Genomic DNA, 20,212 nt, shown 5'->3' with positions numbered 1-20,212 from the left:
CGTTACTCTTGTCCTCCACCACGTCTGTGGTCTCAAAGGTAATCTTAGTGGAGGCGCCTCCGAAGTCCAGAGCACCCACTGTATCTCTGCCAGGACTAAGTCAGTGACAAAAGAAAGAATGAGAAGGAAATGACAAGGGCGCCAGTTTGTCTTGAGAAACAATGAAAACAAACCAATGTTTCTAATTCATCATTCTTCAACATGGCCAACACTGCTTAACATTCATTCCTCAGTGTTCTTGAATAGCTCTGATACCGGTTCTGAAACTGTGAAAACTTCACCTTGATAAAGTTCTCTAACAGGTAGTTGACAGTGACCCAGCCATATGCTCCCTCCTCCTGTCCACTCAAGATGGTCACCGCTCTGAAGTCAAAAGGATAAGTACGCAATTTGCTGCCTACGTCCTTCAGTATTTGCTCTGACTCGGTGGAGTTGGATATACTGCGGGAAAGAGAGAAAAGAGGGGACAGAATTAGACAAAAAACATTATACAAATGTTGTCATTAGCCAACATATTGTAAAGCCATTCTAATGTGGTAACTCACATAACCCATTAACTATTATCCTGTGCATCTGATCTGAAACTACATCTAAATGTTATTTTGTGCATCACTTCAGTAGCCTCATACCCGCCGTGGCTCCCAGATACACAGGAGTGAGGCGGTGTCTGGATTTGGGGATGTCCTGCAAAGTCTGTTTCAGACAGGGTTCAAGACTGCTCCCTGCACCCCCTCGTTCCCCTGCATAGCTGGATATCCCTCCTCCTGAGTAGGTAGACATTCAATAAAATACAATACAATATTAATCAGAATATGAATACCCCAAAGTGTATATGTGATTTCTGCAAATTCTGACTTGTGCATGACCTTTTCTTTCATGTCAGCAAGAAATGTCAACTTACTGTATCTGAATGGATCCAATACAATTTCAGGAGTTTTTCTATGATTACTTGCCCAACTGAAACTAAACTTATGAAATAGAGGAAGAACTGGAGAGGGCATACGCCGTATACGGCAATAGAAAAGGAACCTGAATACTCAGTTAAGAATCCCAATTACGCAAAACATAACGGTTTATTTATTTTTTATTTCACCTTTATTTAACCAGGTAGGCCAGTTGAGAACAAGTTCTCATTTACAACTGCGACCTGGCCAAGATAAACCAAAGCAGTGCGACAAAAAACAACAACACAGAGTTACACATGGGATAAGCAAAAGTACAGTCAATAACACAACTGTGGAAAAACACTTCTGTAATACTAATCTCTGACCGGTCATTCTTGAGGGGAACAGACTGAGTTCTCTTCTGTAAAACAACGGAAATGGAAGTGAGAGTTTAGGGTGTTTCTAGAACACTCAGACACTGGAGAAGTGGAAAGGTATGAGAAATAGGATAATATCTCCACCTTTCCCTGGAATAGGCAAGGTGGATTATTGTGTGACATTATATGATATTATATCCAATCGCTTCAGTTCTACCGAAGTGCCTGAGCTACTGTAGCGGTAGGGGTTGATTTGGCTATGCCCTCTTACCCTTAACATGACACTCACTGTGCTGAGTGACAATGCCAGTGCCATTTTGTTTATCAGACGGCCACTTGTAGATGTACATGGTAGTATGGGACGAGCCTGCATCAAGGACTACTCCATACTGAAACAGAGAGAAAACAGTTGGAAAAGTCAGAAATACAGGCAGAATAGAAAGGTGCTACATGTTATAGAATTTGCCTGACAATACTAGGCAACACTACCTTTTTTTATTTATTGGGTATCTTACACATTGACATTTCAGTGCTTTATTTTGTGTTGTGTTTATTACCCTGCACAGTGAAAGATTCTCAAAACAAACTATCACTGACCAATATCTGATCCTTCAAAATGTTTTTCTAGTTAATACAGTATGGCAACAAAAGAGAATTCAAAGTTACTTTGATGAGGAAAGAAAGACTGTTACAGGTTTTGTTTTTTTCAATTATGTTTTGAGGTTGGACTTTTAGCACGTATAGCATTTCAGCACGTAGGGAGCACAGATTGGTGTCACCTCGTCAGTCATTATGTGTTACACCTGTGCTGGTTGCCATCTCATTAGTGGGAAGGTGTTTCACCTGTGTTTGCCCAGGTGCTATTTAGGAGTGGCTGGTCCAGTGCTCCAGTGGTGCTTGTGAGATGCTGGGGAGATCTACATTTGTCAGTTGAGGTGTGAGTTTGAGCTCAACCCATTTAAGTTTGAAAGAAGCCTGAGGTTTGGTGTTCCCCCAGTTTGTTTTGCTCAATATTATTTTTACTTTCTAGCTTAAGTTCTTGAGGGTTTTTCTTGTAGTTTGTCTTTTTGGAGACAAACCTAGTGGGTGCCTTTTAGAACCCCTTACTAGTAGCTTTGCCAACTTTCAGGGGGCACCCTCATGGGTGCCTTTAACTCCTGTTGAACCCTTTTCTATTATGATTGGTCGTCAGTGATTTTCTTTGATAGTTCCCACTGACATTTTGAGTTTGTCTTGTGGGAACTTAACAGTAACCATAAGGGACAATTAGAAAATGAGCTGAGTAAGATAGGCGTGGCTTTATGTTCGTCTTTTGTTCTTGCCCTTTTTATTTGAAAGACAAAATAATAAAATTGTCACATGCGCCGAATACAACCGGTGTAGTCCTTACAAGCCCTTAACCAACAAGGCAGTTTCCTTTTATGATTCCCTTTCAGGTTGGGCTTGGTTTAAAAAGGCTTTCTGGTTAGTGCTCTGAGGTTGGGTTTATTAGGCAGGATACTGCATGTTAAAGGCACAGCAGGGCCCGGTTTCCTGATAGTCAAAGTTAAATTCCATCGCTAACCAATGTTCCCTCAAATCTTTTCCAACACTAAGCAAATTTCAGGTCTGCTGAGCGCAAACTTTAACTTTGGAAATTCCAGCATGCGTTTGAACACTCAGGCTGTACTTGCTTTAAGTTAGTTTTAACAGTGGTCATTTGATCATAATGTAGGCCTACTGTACCATCAAAAACAATGAAGAAAATGCATCCGATAAAATTTTTACATGGAAATAGCTGTTCTATCATTCAACCTACAGTAGCAGCCAATGTGTAGTGTTCAATGTAGGCCTGCTTTCCATGAGACTTTGAAGACAAAACATGCAGGGCTTGACATTACCCTGTTAATCCCCTTGCGCTTCAGACAAGGTGGTGACAAATGCTGTTGTGGTGTTTGATGCCAGAAACCACTACAAAATAAAATGCATTATTAGAGAATCAGACAAATTATGCTACCCTCTGCCGACTGGCTACTTAGCTTATTCAAGCCCGTCTCAAAATACAACACTGCCCCTTTAAAAAGCTTTTTACCTGACTCTTTTCAAAGGTGTCTAGAAACATACATGTTTTGTGCTCTTGTAGGAAGCAATCACTCCCCTTTTGCTGACTACAAATGATCTATAACTGGGTTAATAACTCTCACTAACTTGTAAAAGATATGAACTAAATGTGCACATGTGGCTACATGAAGCTCTCGTTTCATCTCAAAACAAGCGCATCTACTCATGACTTTGATAGTATTAACATGGAAAACTCTAGAGCAGTGGTCACCAACCTTTTCTGAGTCAAAATGCAACCCGAGATCACTCAGATTTGTTTTTTAACATGACTTAAAAAACGTTAGCCTTTGCAACATTAACCAATTACAAACAGTACTGTAGCAATGAGGTTTGTGCTATAAGCCCAATACATTATCACCGCATATTAGCTTTGCTTGACCTGCCCTGCCAATACATTGTTGTTCGGGCCATCCGTTGTTGTATTACTTGTGAGGCACTGCTTATTTTTATTATTTCTTATTACAAAAAACACGGGGTAACATTAAAGTATTAGAACATGAAGGACAAACAATACAGCATCAAGACACTCAAGCATGTATCAGTCTTTCCTCAACAGAGCCATCCTTATGTGTGAGGGTGCGTGTGCATGATAGTGATATAAAATATGTCCTAGTTTCCTTTTTCATGATCACAATCTTGTGAAACCCGAACCCTCCAAGATCCCCCCACAGTTCCCCAATAGCTGTCCCTCAACCATTCGAGACCCCTCCCACAGTCCCCCCCGGAAGAAAAAAATATATAATTTATTCCATTCCACACCCCAGAACCCCCCAATGCACCCACAACCAAGAGAATGAACTAAAGAGAAAAAAGGAAAAGACAGAAGAAAACAGCAAACAACAATGCAATTATATATAATAATACATTTAAAACAAAGGACATCAAGGACAACTGAAATCATAACAGCAATGCCAACTGTATATGTTTGTGCATGTCTGGCACTATTACATGTATGTGTGTGTTCTTGTATGCATTTATTTGAATGAGAGTGTGTGTATATGCATGTGTACAAACACCTGCACGGCATCAGCCTCAGGCAAACCGGCATTAGTTGTAAAAACACTGCCACTTAGTGTCATTCAAATGTACTTTTATTATGTTTTATTTTGACTTTTTTTCCCCCCCCCCTTTATCTTTTGACCATCATTCTCTTTCTCACACAGCACCTCCACTCCCACTTGTCTCCAATTCCACATACCAACCCTCAGCTTCCCTCAGCCCATCCCATCTATCTCTGCTGGCCACCCACTTCATGTTTCTACGCAACACATATCTTTCAACTATGCCATGTTTAATGTACAATTTGAATACATCTAATTGAATAGAATCTACAGATTGCATGTTGAAGATAAATACTTTTACTAAGAGTATTAATATACTGCTCAAAAAGGGAACACTTAAACAACACATCCTAGATCTGAATGAAAGAAATAATCTTAAATACTTTTTTCTTTACATAATTGAATGTGCTGACAACAAAATCACACAAAAATAATCAATGGAAATCCAATTTATCAACCCATGGAGGTCTGGATTTGGAGTCACACTCAAAATTAAAGTGGAAAACCACACTACAGGCTGATCCAATTTTGAGGTAATGTCCTTAAAACAAGTCAAAATGAGGCTCAGTAGTGTGTGTGGCCTCCACGTGCCTGTATGACCTCCCTACAACGCCTGGGCATGCTCCTGATGAGGTGGCGGATGGTCTCCTGAGGGATCTCCTCCCAGACCTGGACTAAAGCATCCGCCAACTCCTGGACAGTCTGTGGTGCAACGTGGCGTTGGTGGATGGAGTGAGACATGATGTCCCAGATGTGCTCAATTGGATTCAGGTCTGGGGAACGGGCGGGCCAGTCCATAGCATCAATGCCTTCCTCTTGCAGGAACTGCTGACACACTCCAGCCACATGAGGTCTAGCATTGTCTTGCATTAGGAGGAACCCAGGGCCAACCGCACCAGCATATGGTCTCACAAGGGGTCTGAGGATCTCATCTCGGTACCTAATGGCAGTCAGGCTACCTCTGGCGAGCACATGGAGGGCTGTGCGGCCCCCCAAAGAAATGCCACCCCACACCATGACTGACCCACCGCCAAACCGGTCATGCTGGAGGATGTTGCAGGCAGCAGAACGTTCTCCACGGCGTCTCCAGACTCTGTCACGTCTGTCACGTGCTCAGTGTGAACCTGCTTTCACCTGTGAAGAGCACAGGGCGCCAGTGGCGAATTTGCCCATCTTGGTGTTCTCTGGCAAATGCCAAACGTCCTGCACGGTGTTGGGTTGTAAGCACAACCCCCACCTGTGGACGTCGGGCCCTCATACCACCCTCATGGAGTCTGTTTCTGACCGTTTGAGCAGACACATGCACATTTGTGGCCTGCTGGAGGTCATTTTGCAGGGCTCTGGCAGTGCTTCTCCTGCTCCTCCTTGCACAAAGGCGGAGGTAGCGGTCCTGCTGCTGGGTTGTTGCCCTCCTACGGCCTCCTCCACGTCTCCTGATGTACTGGCCTGTCTCCTGGTAGCGCCTCCATGCTCTGGACACTACGCTGACAGACACAGCAAACCTTCTTGCCACAGTTCGCATTGATGTGCCATCCTGGATGAGCTGCACTACCTGAGTCACTTGTGTGGGTTGTAGACTCCGTCTCATGCTACCACTAGAGTGAAAGCACCGCCAGCATTCAAAAGTGACCAAACATCAGCCAGGAAGCATAGGAACTGAGAAGTGGTCTGTGGTCCCCACCTGCAGAACCACTCCTTTATTGGGGGTGTCTTGCTTATTGCCTATAATTTCCACCTGTTGTCTATTCCATTTGCACAACAGCATGTGAAATTTATTGTCAATCAGTGTTGCTTCCTAAGTGGACAGTTTGATTTCACAGAAGTGTGATTGACTTGGAGTTACATTGTGTTGTTTAAGTGTTCCCTTTATTTTTTTGAGCAGTGTATTTTAGTAATTGACTGATTTTACTGGGATATGGTGCCTGCATCTGATGGTCAGTCTCAGCGGTGGGATGTCGAGAGGCGCAGCGGGGGAGAGAGCAGCAGACTGAGGGTCCGCCTCTCAACATCCCTCTCTCCCCTCCCTCTACTAAAACTGATCAAAAAGGGACCCTGTCGTCCAGCTGATGGCGAAACTCGAGTTGCACAGCATTATTTCTGCCTCATGTTGTTAATCCTATATACAGAGAAAGTGAAATATTCCTTGATATTAAAAAAGACCCAAGCCGCTAATTATAACAATGCAAGCCCATAGTAGATACACTTTCCAACTCATTCATTACTGCTGCAGTGCTTGTTTTAGCGCTGAGTGGAAATAGGAAGAATTGGCATTTTATGGCTTTGGCTTATAAAAGTGTTGAATACAAAGTGTTCACAGTGCTGAGTAAGAAGTTAAACATGAACTCACACATAAAAACAGAAGCTCTTTGCTGTATTCGTTGACAGTCTCTAGTCGGGGTTTTAAATGTTTTGAAATCTCACAGTATCAACTTTACTGTAGCTTTCTTTTATGCCTGCTACGTTACTGCGGACATGGTAATCTGAGCCATTCAATTGGTCAGAGGTAGGCCTTTAGTGCACTTGATTTGCTCTCTGTGCCGGCCAGGAAGGCAGAGTTTGTACCTTCAGATACATGAAATGGTTCAAAATGGAAACAGTTTGCCTACCCAGCGCACAGGGCAGCTGAATCGGGTGCACCTACTGCCAACGGCCCGAGACTAATAAAAAAAAATGGAGATCGACCAGTTGGTGACCACTGCTCTAGAAAGTTGAGTAAAGTTCAATCTGGTGCTTCTCTCTGTGGGCAGATATTTCTGCACGGTGGCAGTCTTGGGGCTACTGCGCACAGCTTAGAGGGAACATTGACTATAACTACTGTTCCCTGAAGGAGGGAAACGAGGTACAACATACTATGGGGAGTTGCACTCTCGCAACTTCAGTTGAAGGATATACAATCACATCTGACAAAGTGCAGGGCCAAACATGTGTTGTACCTAGGGCTGTAGTGGTCATGACATTTTGGCAGCCGGTTATTATCATGCAAAAGGATGCCAGTCTCACGATAATTTACCATTAATTAACATAAACACATATAGAATCTCCAGGCCTCAATACATAGGCTACAAGCCGCATACCAGTCGCTGATGCATGGCTTTGGAACATCTATATTTTAAAAAGTATAATAAAACTATTGAATATACACCAATCACAAAATGTTTAATTATTGTTGTTTGTCATTTTCTTAGCCATCTTACTCATCAGCAAATTGAAGAATAACTCATTGTTTGTGATTAGAAAACATATGAGAACAAGTACAAACTTCAGCACACAATGTCCAGGGGTTGAGCACGCTCTACCACTATGGGACAGTTTAGTTTGTGCAAGGTAAGACAGTCTCGGTTTCCAATAATTTGTTTTAGTAGTGTGAACCGTTCCAGTTCACACCGAGGCTCGGATTGAATCCGAGCCTCACGCTTATCACCTGTGGAAGGCAGGACTTCCTGCGAGGAGCAGATTATATTGGCCTTGTCGGGCTGATTGTATATATCTACAACCAAAGTTGCGAGAGTGCGACTCCCTATATTATGTTTTACCGAAATTGACTGACTGAAAGGGAACTTAGACTTATGAGTGTTTTAACGATGCACCTTTTCTATGGGGAGTGGATATTTATGGTGAGTGGATAGTGCCTTTAGAGAGACATTCGCTAAGTGAGTTGTTGAGGCATAGTGTCAGTACTTACAGGATCGAAAGAAAGGCAGTGTTGCTCTCGGATCAGCTTTTTCCATTCAAATCTTAACTGTTATGTCTCGTGGGTTTCACACAGGTGTAGGCATGTTTCATGGTCTGTATGACCCTCTCCACCAGCCCGTTGGTAGATGGATGATACGGAGCGGACCTGATGTACTGTACGCCTTACACCTGTAGGAAAATGGCAATTTCTTGGGACACTAGCTGCAGTCCGTTGAAGCTAACGAGTTGGAGTGGCGACCCAAACCGACTAAACACTTCGCCAAGCTTCTCGATGTTCTACCACGAGAAACATTCTGTCTTCAAATTGACCTGCGAAGTTGGCTTGTATTCGTTGCCACGCCTCCTCCGGACAAACCCACAGATGAAGAAGAGGTGCAAGTTGAGGTACGTTGCAAGCCTTCTGACATGAGGAACATGTTTTCACTTTCTCCTCAATGCTTCCATCCAATCCAGGCCACAAGAAGTAGCTTTGTGCGATTTTCTTCATGCAAACCATTCCACAATGACCCTAGTGTAGCAGCCAAGGCGGAATAATAACTCTCCTCCCTCACAGCAGACAACCGGACTGAACTGACAGCTCAGTACTGACGAGTCGTTTCTGGTGTTTCTCCGCGATTGTGTTGGTGACTGGTGCGTTTTCCACTTATCTGAAGTAGAAGATGTCCACTTAGCGTGACTCTGGTTTGACCACAGGTAGTGGTAACCTGGAAAGTCCATCTGTGTTGCAGTGCAATTCTGATTTGCAGTACTTGATGTCGTAGCTGCGTGCAACAAGTGACAGAATTCCAGTATGCGGACCAAGCTAGTTGGATGGGCAATGACATGTCGAAGTGCGTCAATGCCTCAGGAGTGTTTCCTTGGTTTTCACGAATGCTTCCACACATTATGGAGTCCATTTCCATGTTGTCTTGACAAAGCAACTGATGCAGCAGCTTGAGCTTAGTTTCTAAACTCAGAATAAATCGTCCATAGCCTCAGGAAAGAACGTAGTTGACGTTCTGAGGAGCTGGGGCATTTAAGATTGCCTTGACCTTGGATGGAGCCTTGTGATGCCCTGTCGATGACATGTCCAAGGTATTCAACCAATGATTGGAAGAATGCACATTTGTTCTTACGAACTCGCAGTCTATAGTTCTTCAATCTCTGTAAGGTCGCATCCAAGTTCTGAAGATGGTCCTCTTCATCCTTTCCAGGACAACAAGGATGTCATCCAGGTAGCATTATAATCCTGGCAATCCACTCAACATCTGGTCCATCACCCTCTAAAACAGCACTGGGGCACTTGTTATTCCAAACGGTAGACAAAAGTACCTGAAGAGCCCCTTGTGTGTCACAATGGCCAGCAGCTACTTTTACTTTTCAGCCACGTGCATCTGCAAGTAGGCTTGGCAGAGGTCGATTTTGCTGAACTTTTGAACCCCAGCTAAGCCTGCAAAAAAGGTAATCGATGTGTGGTAGTGGATACTGCTCAATGGACAACACGTGTTAAATGTGGCTTTAAAGTCTCCACATCCTGATTCCACCATCCTTCTTAAGAACTGGTCTGATGGGTGTCTCCCATTCACGCTGACTGGCTCCAGTGCTTTGTTCTTGACTAAAGCATCCAAGTCAGCCTTAACTTTTGGTCTAATAGCATAAGATACTTTCAGAAACTTTGGTTTGCTGTCTGGCTTAAAGCTAAGCTTCACTGTAATGTTTTTCATGCTACCCAGCTCTTCATTAAAAACTTCTCTATGCTTCCTTAAAATGGCAGGTAGGCCTGCCATTGTACGCACTGATGGCCAGTCCAGTGTGATTATCTCTAGTCACGAACATTCCTGTAGTGATTGATAGTCTGCTCTCACCACATAGTGGCAGCTTTTCAATTTGTCAGTTTAACTGAACCGTGACCTCCGTGATGCCTTTCACAGCGAAAGATTCACCTGTGTAAGTCTAACATGATGTGTGCTGGTTGAAGTGGAAGGTGTTTCAGTGTCTTTTTGTAGACTGTGTCTGACACAAGAGATACAGCTGCCCCCGTGTCAATCTCCATATGCGCCGGATGCCCATCTAGCAAGGGTGAGACATAGTAACTGTGCGGCCCCCTAGCAAAAGTCAATATATTCAGTTTGACTTCCTCGTTTTATGAGTCACTCACCTCAGTGTTCTCCTGCTCAACACTGTAAACATCTATGTTTTCTTTCCTTGGAATGTCTCTTGTTTCAGTCTTTGACATTTTCTCTGAGCCCTTTTTGTTTCCACAAGCTCGCTAAATGTGGGCCTTTTGACCACAGGCTCGGCAATCCATGTCCTTACACCAGCATGCAGAGATGCCTGATGTCCCACTTTGCCACTGCGGAAACGTGTGCCTTGATTTCCCTGTCTCTGATTTTCAGTTGCACTTTTCCTGATGAACTCAACTGCTGAGCCTCTTTAGCAGCTAGTTCCATGGACACACTGACTTCAATGGCGTCTTTAATGCAGCAGCAAACATTGTCACTGATTCTCCCTCTTCCTGATTTTCTTCTGTGGAACACATAGCAATAACTAGTGGTTTTGGTGAAAAGTGTCCTAAACGTATTTCCACAACATCCCCATACTCTTATTACCTGGCCTGTCTGGCAGTAGCAGGCTGCGTACTAAATTAAATGTCTAAAGACCCATTACACAAACAGAAATTATGCAAAATGTTGTCCTCATCAATGTCATTTTCAAGAAGAAAATATTAAACAGTTCTGTATGTTCTCGGTTCTCAATATACATAACTCCCATGATGCTCTGCGGCCCAGCCCCAATACACAACATTAACATTATAATTATTACACAATACTGATGACAGATCAGCTCCTAGAAAGATATCACCTATGGCTGCAAATATTAATTGTAATGCTTACGATATAAGAATGCACTAAATCAAGAATGCGCACATGTAGTTACACTTCATTCAATATATTTCATGATATATATTGAATGAACATCAAATTAATTTAGATATTATTGAATTATATAGGCCTATGTAGCCTATACTGTAGGCTATTTATCTTTTAATGCAGTCATCTAGGTTTTTCATTTGAAGCATATTTTTATCCTTCGCTTGTTTGTAAAGATTGGAACGCTTTTTTGTAAAAATTGGAAATACATTGTCAAAATGGTATTTATAGTCAACTTCGTTGTGAAATGATCTTTGATCACAGAGAGACAGATTAACATATTGACTATGTTTAGCGGAGATCGTCTTTGTATAACGTGATGCAGTAGCGGAAAAACACATCTAACTACGCACTTAGCTGTTCTACGAGTGGTCTTAGGCAGTCGGTAAATAACGACCACTGGGCACCAGGTAACCTAGTTAGAGCGTTGGGCCAGTAAACGGAAGGTTGCTGGATCGAATCCCCGAGCTGACAAGGTGAAAATATGTGGTTGTTTCCCGGGCGCCGAAGACGTGGATGTCGATTAAGGCAGCCCCCCGCACCTCTCTGATGCAGAAGGGTTGGGTTAACTGCGGAACACTCATGAATACTGTTAGAGTTTGACCAACTATTTGTTTGCATAACCAATATAATACAACTATTTAAACCTATATAATAAAATTAGTTGTGGTGCATAACTTATGAATACTAATGCTAAACATAAGAGGTTTATATTGTATTAACATAGATTGAGCGACATATAATAGACATGACTAACTGGAGGGTTGCTGGCTAGTAGTGTAGGCTGAGTAGACTCGTGACACACACACAATGCCTGGTTGTGGGGCCGCTCAAGGACAGGTGTATGTGAGGAAATGATAGAGGGGAGAATGGCTGAGGCACAAGAACAGGCACTGTCCTTGGGTGTCTGACTCTCGGGTACACACACGAAGATAAGCTAGAAGACAACTATGCTTGGCAACAAAGATGCGTCTAGAGGTTGGGACCAACCTGCACGCCATCGATAGGCTGGAGTAAGTCTAAACCACACCCAAGCCTCTACTATGACAGGCCCTCAGGGAGAGGGAACTACATCTGTCAAGAAGTATTTAAGGAAGAATTTATGATGTCATTTCAGTTCTCTGTCTGCCCTGCGTGGTGACACAGTGAGCCCGTATATACGAACATCATATTTACCATAAATGTGTTTGCATTAATTCAAGTACAAAGAAATCAGAAGTTACTCTGTGTTACCTGTTTTATTCCAATACCAGATTGAATTGACGCGACCCAACAATACATTCAGCTGGACAACTGACTAGGTATCCCCCTTTCCCAGGGGAGGACGGCTCATAATTATGGCTGGAACAGAGCGAATGGAATCAAACACATGGGCTCAGGGGCATTGTTAAATTGCCTGAAACGCTAGTTTCATTTATCTCCAAGTTTCACTATCTGTCTCTGACATGTCTTCATGTATAAATACTTGTTAAATGTAAATTTGAAATGACTTTCCAACTCCACATTGTACACATCCATAGTAAACGTATTATTGTAGGCCCTCTGTATTTGCGGTTCGTTGTATTGCCTCTGTAATGGGGAATATACATAACCGGTCTGGGAGCCTTAGAGAGCATTGTTTCCACAGTTTTCCTGAATGAATGGTATTCTACTAAATGGGCCACAAAATAAGTATTACATTGAGACTCGGTGCTGCGAAAATATGACTAACAATAGCTTGGGTAACAATTGCAATTGTGATGCACAACTCTGAAATGTACGGCAATGCATATCATCACCACTTTAGAAGTTCCACCTGCTCCTTTGTGCTATGAGGGAAAGCAACATTAACATTCAAATCAAACTGTGGATTTCAAAAACAGGGATTACATTTTGAGTAACAGCAAATTGGTGGATGGACCTCTGATAGAAACCTAACGTTATTGCTCTCGTTTTATCCAGGCTATGTCGTGAAATAATTGGCTACAGCCACTCATCGACAGGTGTATGCACATTTAATAAGTATACTTTCATTTTTCCCCAGTAAATCTGAGAATATGTAAAGAACGTTATTACCATGAATTGTGGAGTTTCCCTCATGTCTTCAATCGGGACGACGACCAGTATAATTAATCCATGTTATTCCCATTAGCAGGATAACCACGGCCGGGGCTATGACTTGGTCTTATCGGGTACTGATGAGGTTGCTGCTTCTGACAGAGACCGAATCAGTTTCTTATGCCAGCAATCATAAGATTAACATGCATAAGATTAACATGCGAACCCATGCACGAGTGAAGTGAAAGGTTTGTGTGGGAGAGAGTGCAGATGTGGGTTTGGCCAGATATATTGGCCTTTCAACACCTGACCTGATTACAGGAGGAGTTTGTTTTCTTGTCGATGGACACCCAGTGGTGACAATCGGTCCGTTTTCTATCGCCTATTGACTCAATACCAGGGATGGTACCTTAACTTCCTCAGGAGAATAGACTCTTGGACTGAATAACAGTGTTTAGTAGGATGAAAGTCCTAATGGGGAACGAATATAATTATGATTTGGATATTCACAGAGGGTGAGGAATATGTATTAAATGAGAATGCTAATTAAAACAGGTTTTATGTCAAGTGTACAACACAACCATCACGATAAACTAAAACGCTACATGTCCTAAAGACCAGCAAAATGCGTCATGTTCCCCATGAATGTTCTTATCCACAAGACCAGTTCCTTCAGTGGTTGACACTCATTATATTTTGCAATTCATGCAGATTGTCAGTCAGCTATGGTGTAATGATGCCCTGCAGTTGATCTGAAGCTACAGATGTTTCCGCTGGGAACAATAGACATAGAGTGAGAGTGAAATCTGGAAGGGCACACACACATAGACACACGCACACACACACTACATTGTGCTGCCATTCTTTGATATTTTGACAATATTACAGCAGGACCACACACTCAATGTAAAAAATCCCAGCTAGCAGTTAACGTTCTGAGAACCATATCCCACTGGGCAAAAACTGGTTGAATCAATAGTGTTTCCACATAATTTCAACCCCCAAAATCAATGTGATGATGTTGAATCAAAACGAATTGGTTTTGCAAAAGGTCATCAATGTAAGGACATTTCGTCTTTTTTCGCAACAACTTTTAACCTAAATCCAATGACATGGTGAATTTGTTTGTTGATTTTACATTGAATCTACGTTAGTTGACAACTCAAGCAAATGTAAATCAAAACTAGACGATGAACTGATGCCTGTGCCCAGTTGGGTGTTTCTTAGAGCTTGGTGAGAATGTGGTTGCCCTATGGTTATTTTGCATACAACTTTCCCACAACTTTCTTGGAATTGTGCAGGATAGTTGCTTGGCTTTGAAACATTCTCTGCATATTTAAGGAACTTGACAAAAAAACATTATTTTGTTGGTATTTCCTTACTTTAACAGAACGTTTCCTAAAAGTTCAAACATGGTTACATTTAATTTACATTTTGATCATTTTCAAGAAACATTCTCCAACTGGTTTGACATTGGGAACGTTCTCAAATAGTTCAGAGAACGTTAAGAAAGAACGTTCTTCTTTGGGAATTTGAGTACTTCAGCATACATTTCCTATGGGTTTCCTCATGGTTCTATTTAAAGTAATGTTCACACATTGTTCTGAGAACGTTAGAAACAGTGTTCATCTGTGGGAATTTCAGTACTTCAGCATAATGTTTCCTATAGGTTTCTTCATGGTTCTATTTAAAGTCATGTTCTCACATTGTTCCAAGAACGTTAAGAAGCAACGTTCTTCTTCTGTGGGAATTTCAGTATTTGAGTATAATGTTCCCTACAGGTTTCCTCACGGTTCTTTTTTGAGTCATGCTCTCAAATTGTTCTGAGAACGTTAAGAAAACTTTCCATAAAAAACACAAGAAAACTTTAGTAATGTTCAGAGAAAGTTCAGAGAATGTTATTTTAAAAACGTTCTCAGCAGTAACAAAACTCTCTCTATCCTATATCTTAAGTGTGTTCAGCTGTGTTGGCCGCGCCCACTAATCGGTCACACCTGATCTTAAAGAGTGCTTGTTTCCTTTAAAATAGGGTCGGTTTGAATAGACTAAAATGAACAGGTTTGTATGATTTTTAAAAAGATGGCATGCTAGCTCTATCCTGGTGGTGCAGTGGACTAATTCTGTGGCTAGAGAACAAAAGATCATAGGTTTGAATCTCACTGATGCCATGCCATTATAAAAAAGAAATGTGTTTGCATGAATGACTAAGCAAATGAATTTCCATGTGTACTTAGAGTTCAAAACAGTTAAAGATGCACTATGCAGAAATCACTGCACCAGTTCATGATTGTTAAAATTCTTATAGTTTGCTTATTTTCAGTTTGTGACAAAACAAGCAGTCATTGTGTAGAGAATCATTGTACCTTCTAAACCGTTGTGAAATACTGTATATTTTCCATAACCCAAAATATTGTATTTTCAGCTGTTTGAAGCTGGCGTACAAAACAGAAAGTAAAAGACGTAAAAATGTAACTTAAGAACAGGAAGCATAGAAATAGTGCACATAGAACATATCTACTGTTTCTTAGACTTGCTTTCGATGAGAATAACAGTTCTATAACACAAATTCCTATGTGAATTTGGTCGGGTTGCCCAGAAAGTTACATATTGCAGCTTTAAAGCTGTCATTCTCACTGAAAGCAATTCTAAGAAGCGGTAGATCTGTTCTATGTGCGCTATTTCTATGCTTCCTGTTCTTAAGTTCAATTTTTGCATCTTTTACTTTCTGTTTTATACACCAGCTTATATTTTTGGTTATGGAATATATCTTTCAAAGTGGTTTGGATGGTACGATGATTCTCTACACAATGACGGCTTGTTTTGTCACATAAACTGAAATTAGGCAAACTATTAGAATTTTAGCGAGCAGAAAATGATGGAGTGATTTCTGTATATTGCACCATTAGCCTAAACTAAGCTATCAGTGTTATTAAGTCTTATTGAAACATTTTCTCAAAATGTTTTTTAATTACCTTCAAATAACCTAGAACTTCCATTCTCAGAACATAATATAACTTCCCAGGAAAACTTTCGGGAAACTATAGTAAAACATTCTCAGAACGTCCCTTCAACCTAAAAATGTTTGTTCTCAGAACAGGCAAAATTTTCCCTTCCTTCCTCAGAATGTAAAAAAAAGAAATCTATTTTACCGATCAGGAAAGATATGGGTTCGTTCCCAGAACAAATGGAAAATCAAAGACTTACTTTCCCACAACTTCCAAGGAACCAAATTTGCTAGCTGGGATGTTTTTGTGAAATTATCATTAGGATGAAGTACACTATAAGTCACCATCTTGAGGTACAATGGTGTCATCACAACTTGTTTGACGAATCGGGCAAAATTCTGCTGCATAAGAATATCAAGCTCATTGACATATTTAGTTTTTTGAACGATGATGCAAAACGTCTACACTTGTTTGGTACAAATGTTTTACATGTTTGTTGTCAGCTCTGTACTTGATCTCTCTATTGGTCAGTTTTTGCTGCCCTGAAACAGTGGAATAATTAAATATCGAGATCGATATAAATGCTAGACTGTTGAAAAAGTTATGACCTAAATTCTTTGTCATATGTACCATTTTACTGTCACTTTATTTATCTCCATTTGAAATCTTTCTCTAATTTGAACCAGTGGGGGGTGCTACTCTCTCACAACTCCACGTGAGGCAACCTACAGGCATATCCTGCTCTATGCCTTGAGAAACAATTACCCAACTCTCTGGTTAATTCAACCACAACTAAACCAGCAGTAACACACATTCCATGTCTATCTGTCTTCATTGGTATCCATGCTTCTTTCAACAGCAGAGACTGTGAGACTAATCATCCATCAATATAGCATGGTGACCTGGGTTAAATGCAGCTGTCAGATCGATACAAATTAGGCAAATAATTCTGCTCATCTGCTTGCAGATGTCAAATAATTCATTTTCAAAGGAGTTAGATTTTTTTTAAACCAATAGAATGTCACACCTCCCGGTGAGCCAGTTACCTCAGGTTGTGTTTGTTGAGGTTTCATTTTGATGAAGAGGAGCTGTGCTTTCTAGTCTGTCTTCAAAGGCGGAATTAATGTGTGGTTACAGTAGATTGGCATAGGTAATTTATAAGACTGTATCCGGGTAGACTCAATAAAATTAAGTGAAAACATTGATTCTGATAATGGTCCTTGATGTTGCTGGTAATAGATTGTGCTGCTTGTGGATGATCACATTTTTTTGGTCTTATTTTTTGGTCAAATCAGTTACATTGATGCAAATGCATCGATGCGACATTGTAATAGTTGCAAAATCCTCACTAACCAAGATATTTCCTGTATGTTACACTATGTGTGGTCTGGTGTAAAGGTAATTTCACAATATTATTTAGGAGCCAAATTAGTTTAATATATATATATATACAGTATGTTTGATGTGTCCCAGAATATCCAGCAGTACAACAGAATCTAGCCAAACCTCCCCCGATGCTTGCGCTCCATTCTGACCAAGACAGTGTGTGGTTTGGCGTTCATGCCGAACTGTAGATGACACTGGAGCTGGTGACATGCACTGGAGTTGGGTGAGGGGTGAGATGCACAGTGCTTGATTGCCTGAACAGAGCAACACAACACAAATGGCGGAGAGGTGAAGAGGTTAGGAACATCATTCTGAAATGCACAGATAAATCAAGAGTGTCCAGCTAGTCAGGCAGGGCCTCTCCTCTCTCCTGCAGGGCCAGCTCTGGTCCAACCACCAACCACCTGATGTTTCCTTTCCAAACACAATACTGTCAATGTCCCATCCCCCGGGCCTGGTAGCAGGGCCCTAAGGACTTACACAGGCTGCTGCTGCACATTGGAGGGCCAGGGCACCAGCAGGGCATTCACACCTTGTTAAGTTTTACAACTTGTGCATTTGTCGACCCCAGTCCTCTATTGCCCCTTTGACTGAAGCAAGCCTTTGAAGTAACCTTCTCCATGCAGTATGGTGATAGAGAAAGTCAGGGTGAAGATTCTCCCTTATGGATGTGAATGTGGCAACATTGACGACATGCATACATCATATCGGCAACTGACGCAGGCAGACAAAATATAGTACAGGTGACAATTGTTGTTTGCCACTTACAAAAATAAATAAATACAATTGATAAAAAAGTGAATCAACCAAGTGTAAGAAATTATGTCAATACTCTACATTTGTCCAAATAGCATACATTTAATTAAAACACAGATAGACAAAGGTAGTTTTATCTACCGTAACAACTACATAAGGCTGACACTTTGATGAATAGTAACTTATAAGTGACTCATACAGTAAGACAGGGAGCAGAACTAACAGAGATATTGCATGCCGCACATGTCAAGCTGTGGAATCTTTGTGACTTTTAGAAGGTTCATCACTAAAGTCTACAAATCCATCTATTGTATGCTGGAATCTACAGTGAAAAAGTGTTTCTGTTTAACTTCACGGTTTCTATGTAGGACATGATGTCAGTTGTGGGCTTGCATGGATTGCTTCACTTTTGTTCTGAAATTCTTTCCCTTTTACCTGTACATGAGAGACTGTTGTAAATTGCATGAAGGAATGCCTATTCAAGTGATTAAAGGAGCAGAAAACAGGTGATATTGTAGAGTAGGAGGTACTTGGTATGTGAAGACTGACTTCTTGAACAGGGAAAAAAAGAGTGAAACCCCAGCCATATAGGTGCGAGTATGAACCTAAAAACGTGGTGTATAAGGCACCTTTAATCCTCCAGCACATGGCCATCCTTTTACATGTTCTACTGTTATTTATGTCAACCACTCATCACTCACAAAGTAGTTTGGAATGGTATCCTGGTCAAAATGGCCTCAGTAAAAACGAATCCTGGTCAAAATTACCTCAGTAAAAAGCTATCCTGGTCAAAGCTGGCATCAGTTCAAAGGTATCCTGGTCAAAATGGCCTGAGTAAAAAGATATCCTGGTCAAATTGGCCTCATTAAAAAGGTATACTGGTCAAAATATGCCTCAGTTAAAAACAAGCCTTTGAGACAGCGTGACTGAAGGATTCTGAGGTGCTCCCGACAGGGCAAGCCAATAGGATCAGGTTTCCCCTAGCTTTCTCCTGGGACTGGAAGGCAAAAATTCCTGTTTTATAAGCCCCAAAAAATCACTATAATTTAGGTAATTGTTTTTTATTTTCTTGTGATATAGAAAGAGAGATGTTGGGGTTAAGACAGGGGAATGGAGCATACCTGAAACAGTGTTGTACCATCTTACAATATGAATGACTTTTCCAGTGTGCTCTGAATGAATGATTAAGCCATTTGAGCACACCTACCTTGTAGAACCTGAATGTGAAATAAAGGCAGCTATTGTCTGAGCATCGCTCACCCCCAGGGTCTTCACAGTTACCGGGCTTCCCAGCTACCTCACACACTCTCTCAGTCCAAACCAGCAATTAGCCGCCCAAATCAAACCCGGCGGTCAGGACTAATTGTTTCTAACAGGTCTTTGTAAAAGGCCATGCTGTTTCTCATTCAGGTCAACTCTCTCGCTCCTAGTGTGTCAGATGAGGAGGGCATCGTTCCACCCGGGAGATAAGCCAGTTTTTTTATGCCCCAAAGTAGACTTAATTTTCACCTTCCTTTCACGGTTCAGGTGCAATTGTGTATTGAGGCAGTCAGAATCTGTGGTGGGAGGGTTGGGCGAGGGATACAGTACCTCACAGGATGTCATTCATTGGCGGCTTCCTCCTTTGTTGGACTTTGTGCAAAAGGGAGAGGATTTGTAGATTTGAAAAAAAATCCTGACTACTTCTTTTCATGACTCTGAAAGCTGTTGAGACTTGAAATACATGTCTTCCAAAGTGTCATACATTTGTCAATGTTTGATAAAAAGTACTGTATGCAAATTTTGGTTCTATTTAATTTTGTTATTTTAAGTAGTGTCTGTCCCTCTTTAAAGCTAAAGCTTATAGGCTGGGCAAGGAATCGTCATTTCAAGCCACATTTCCCTCACTATCTGCCTATAAGACCTATAAGATAGCATGATGTGTTAGACTGGAGTTGGACTGTTCTTGGAGACTGGAGTAGGACCATTCTTGGCAATTGGAGTAGGACCGTTCTTGGAGATTTGAGTAGGACCGTTCTTGGAGATTGGAGTAGGACCGTTTTTGGAGATTGGAGTAGGACCGTT

General features: G+C 41.5%; 1 protein-coding gene across 1 annotated transcript; it reads right to left on the bottom strand.

Moving 5' to 3' along the window:
* Window position 1: 1 nt before the first annotated feature.
* On the bottom strand, window positions 2–13,338 carry LOC106585327 (ectonucleoside triphosphate diphosphohydrolase 2). Its single transcript, XM_014171415.3, has 4 exons — window positions 13,080–13,338; window positions 1,533–1,650; window positions 630–764; window positions 2–441 (listed from the first exon to the last, which is right to left on the bottom strand). The coding sequence occupies exons 1-4, from the start codon at window positions 13,101–13,103 to the stop codon at window positions 407–409; spliced, it is 312 nt and encodes a 103-aa protein (XP_014026890.2). The 5' UTR covers window positions 13,104–13,338; the 3' UTR covers window positions 2–406.
* Window positions 13,339–20,212: the final 6,874 nt, after the last annotated feature.

This window comes from Salmo salar, chromosome 24 (assembly GCF_965601325.2).
Source record: "Salmo salar chromosome 24, fSalSal1, whole genome shotgun sequence".
Taxonomy (NCBI): Eukaryota; Metazoa; Chordata; class Actinopteri; order Salmoniformes; family Salmonidae; genus Salmo; species Salmo salar.
The sequence above is the reverse complement of the archived record's forward strand: the minus strand, read 5'-3'. Positions and strand labels throughout refer to the sequence as shown.

What these genes read in the sequence shown, in the direction of transcription:
- LOC106585327 (XM_014171415.3), bottom strand. Translation starts at nt 13,103, where the DNA reads ATGAGGGAAACTCCACAATTCATG. An exon ending in GGGAAACTCCACAATTCATG is followed by an intron (nt 1,651 to 13,079) that starts GTAATAACGTTC and finishes TCTCTGTTTCAG; the next exon opens with TATGGAGTAGTCCTTGATGC. An exon ending in CAGTGAGTGTCATGTTAAGG is followed by an intron (nt 765 to 1,532) that starts GTAAGAGGGCAT and finishes CTACCTACTCAG; the next exon opens with GAGGAGGGATATCCAGCTAT.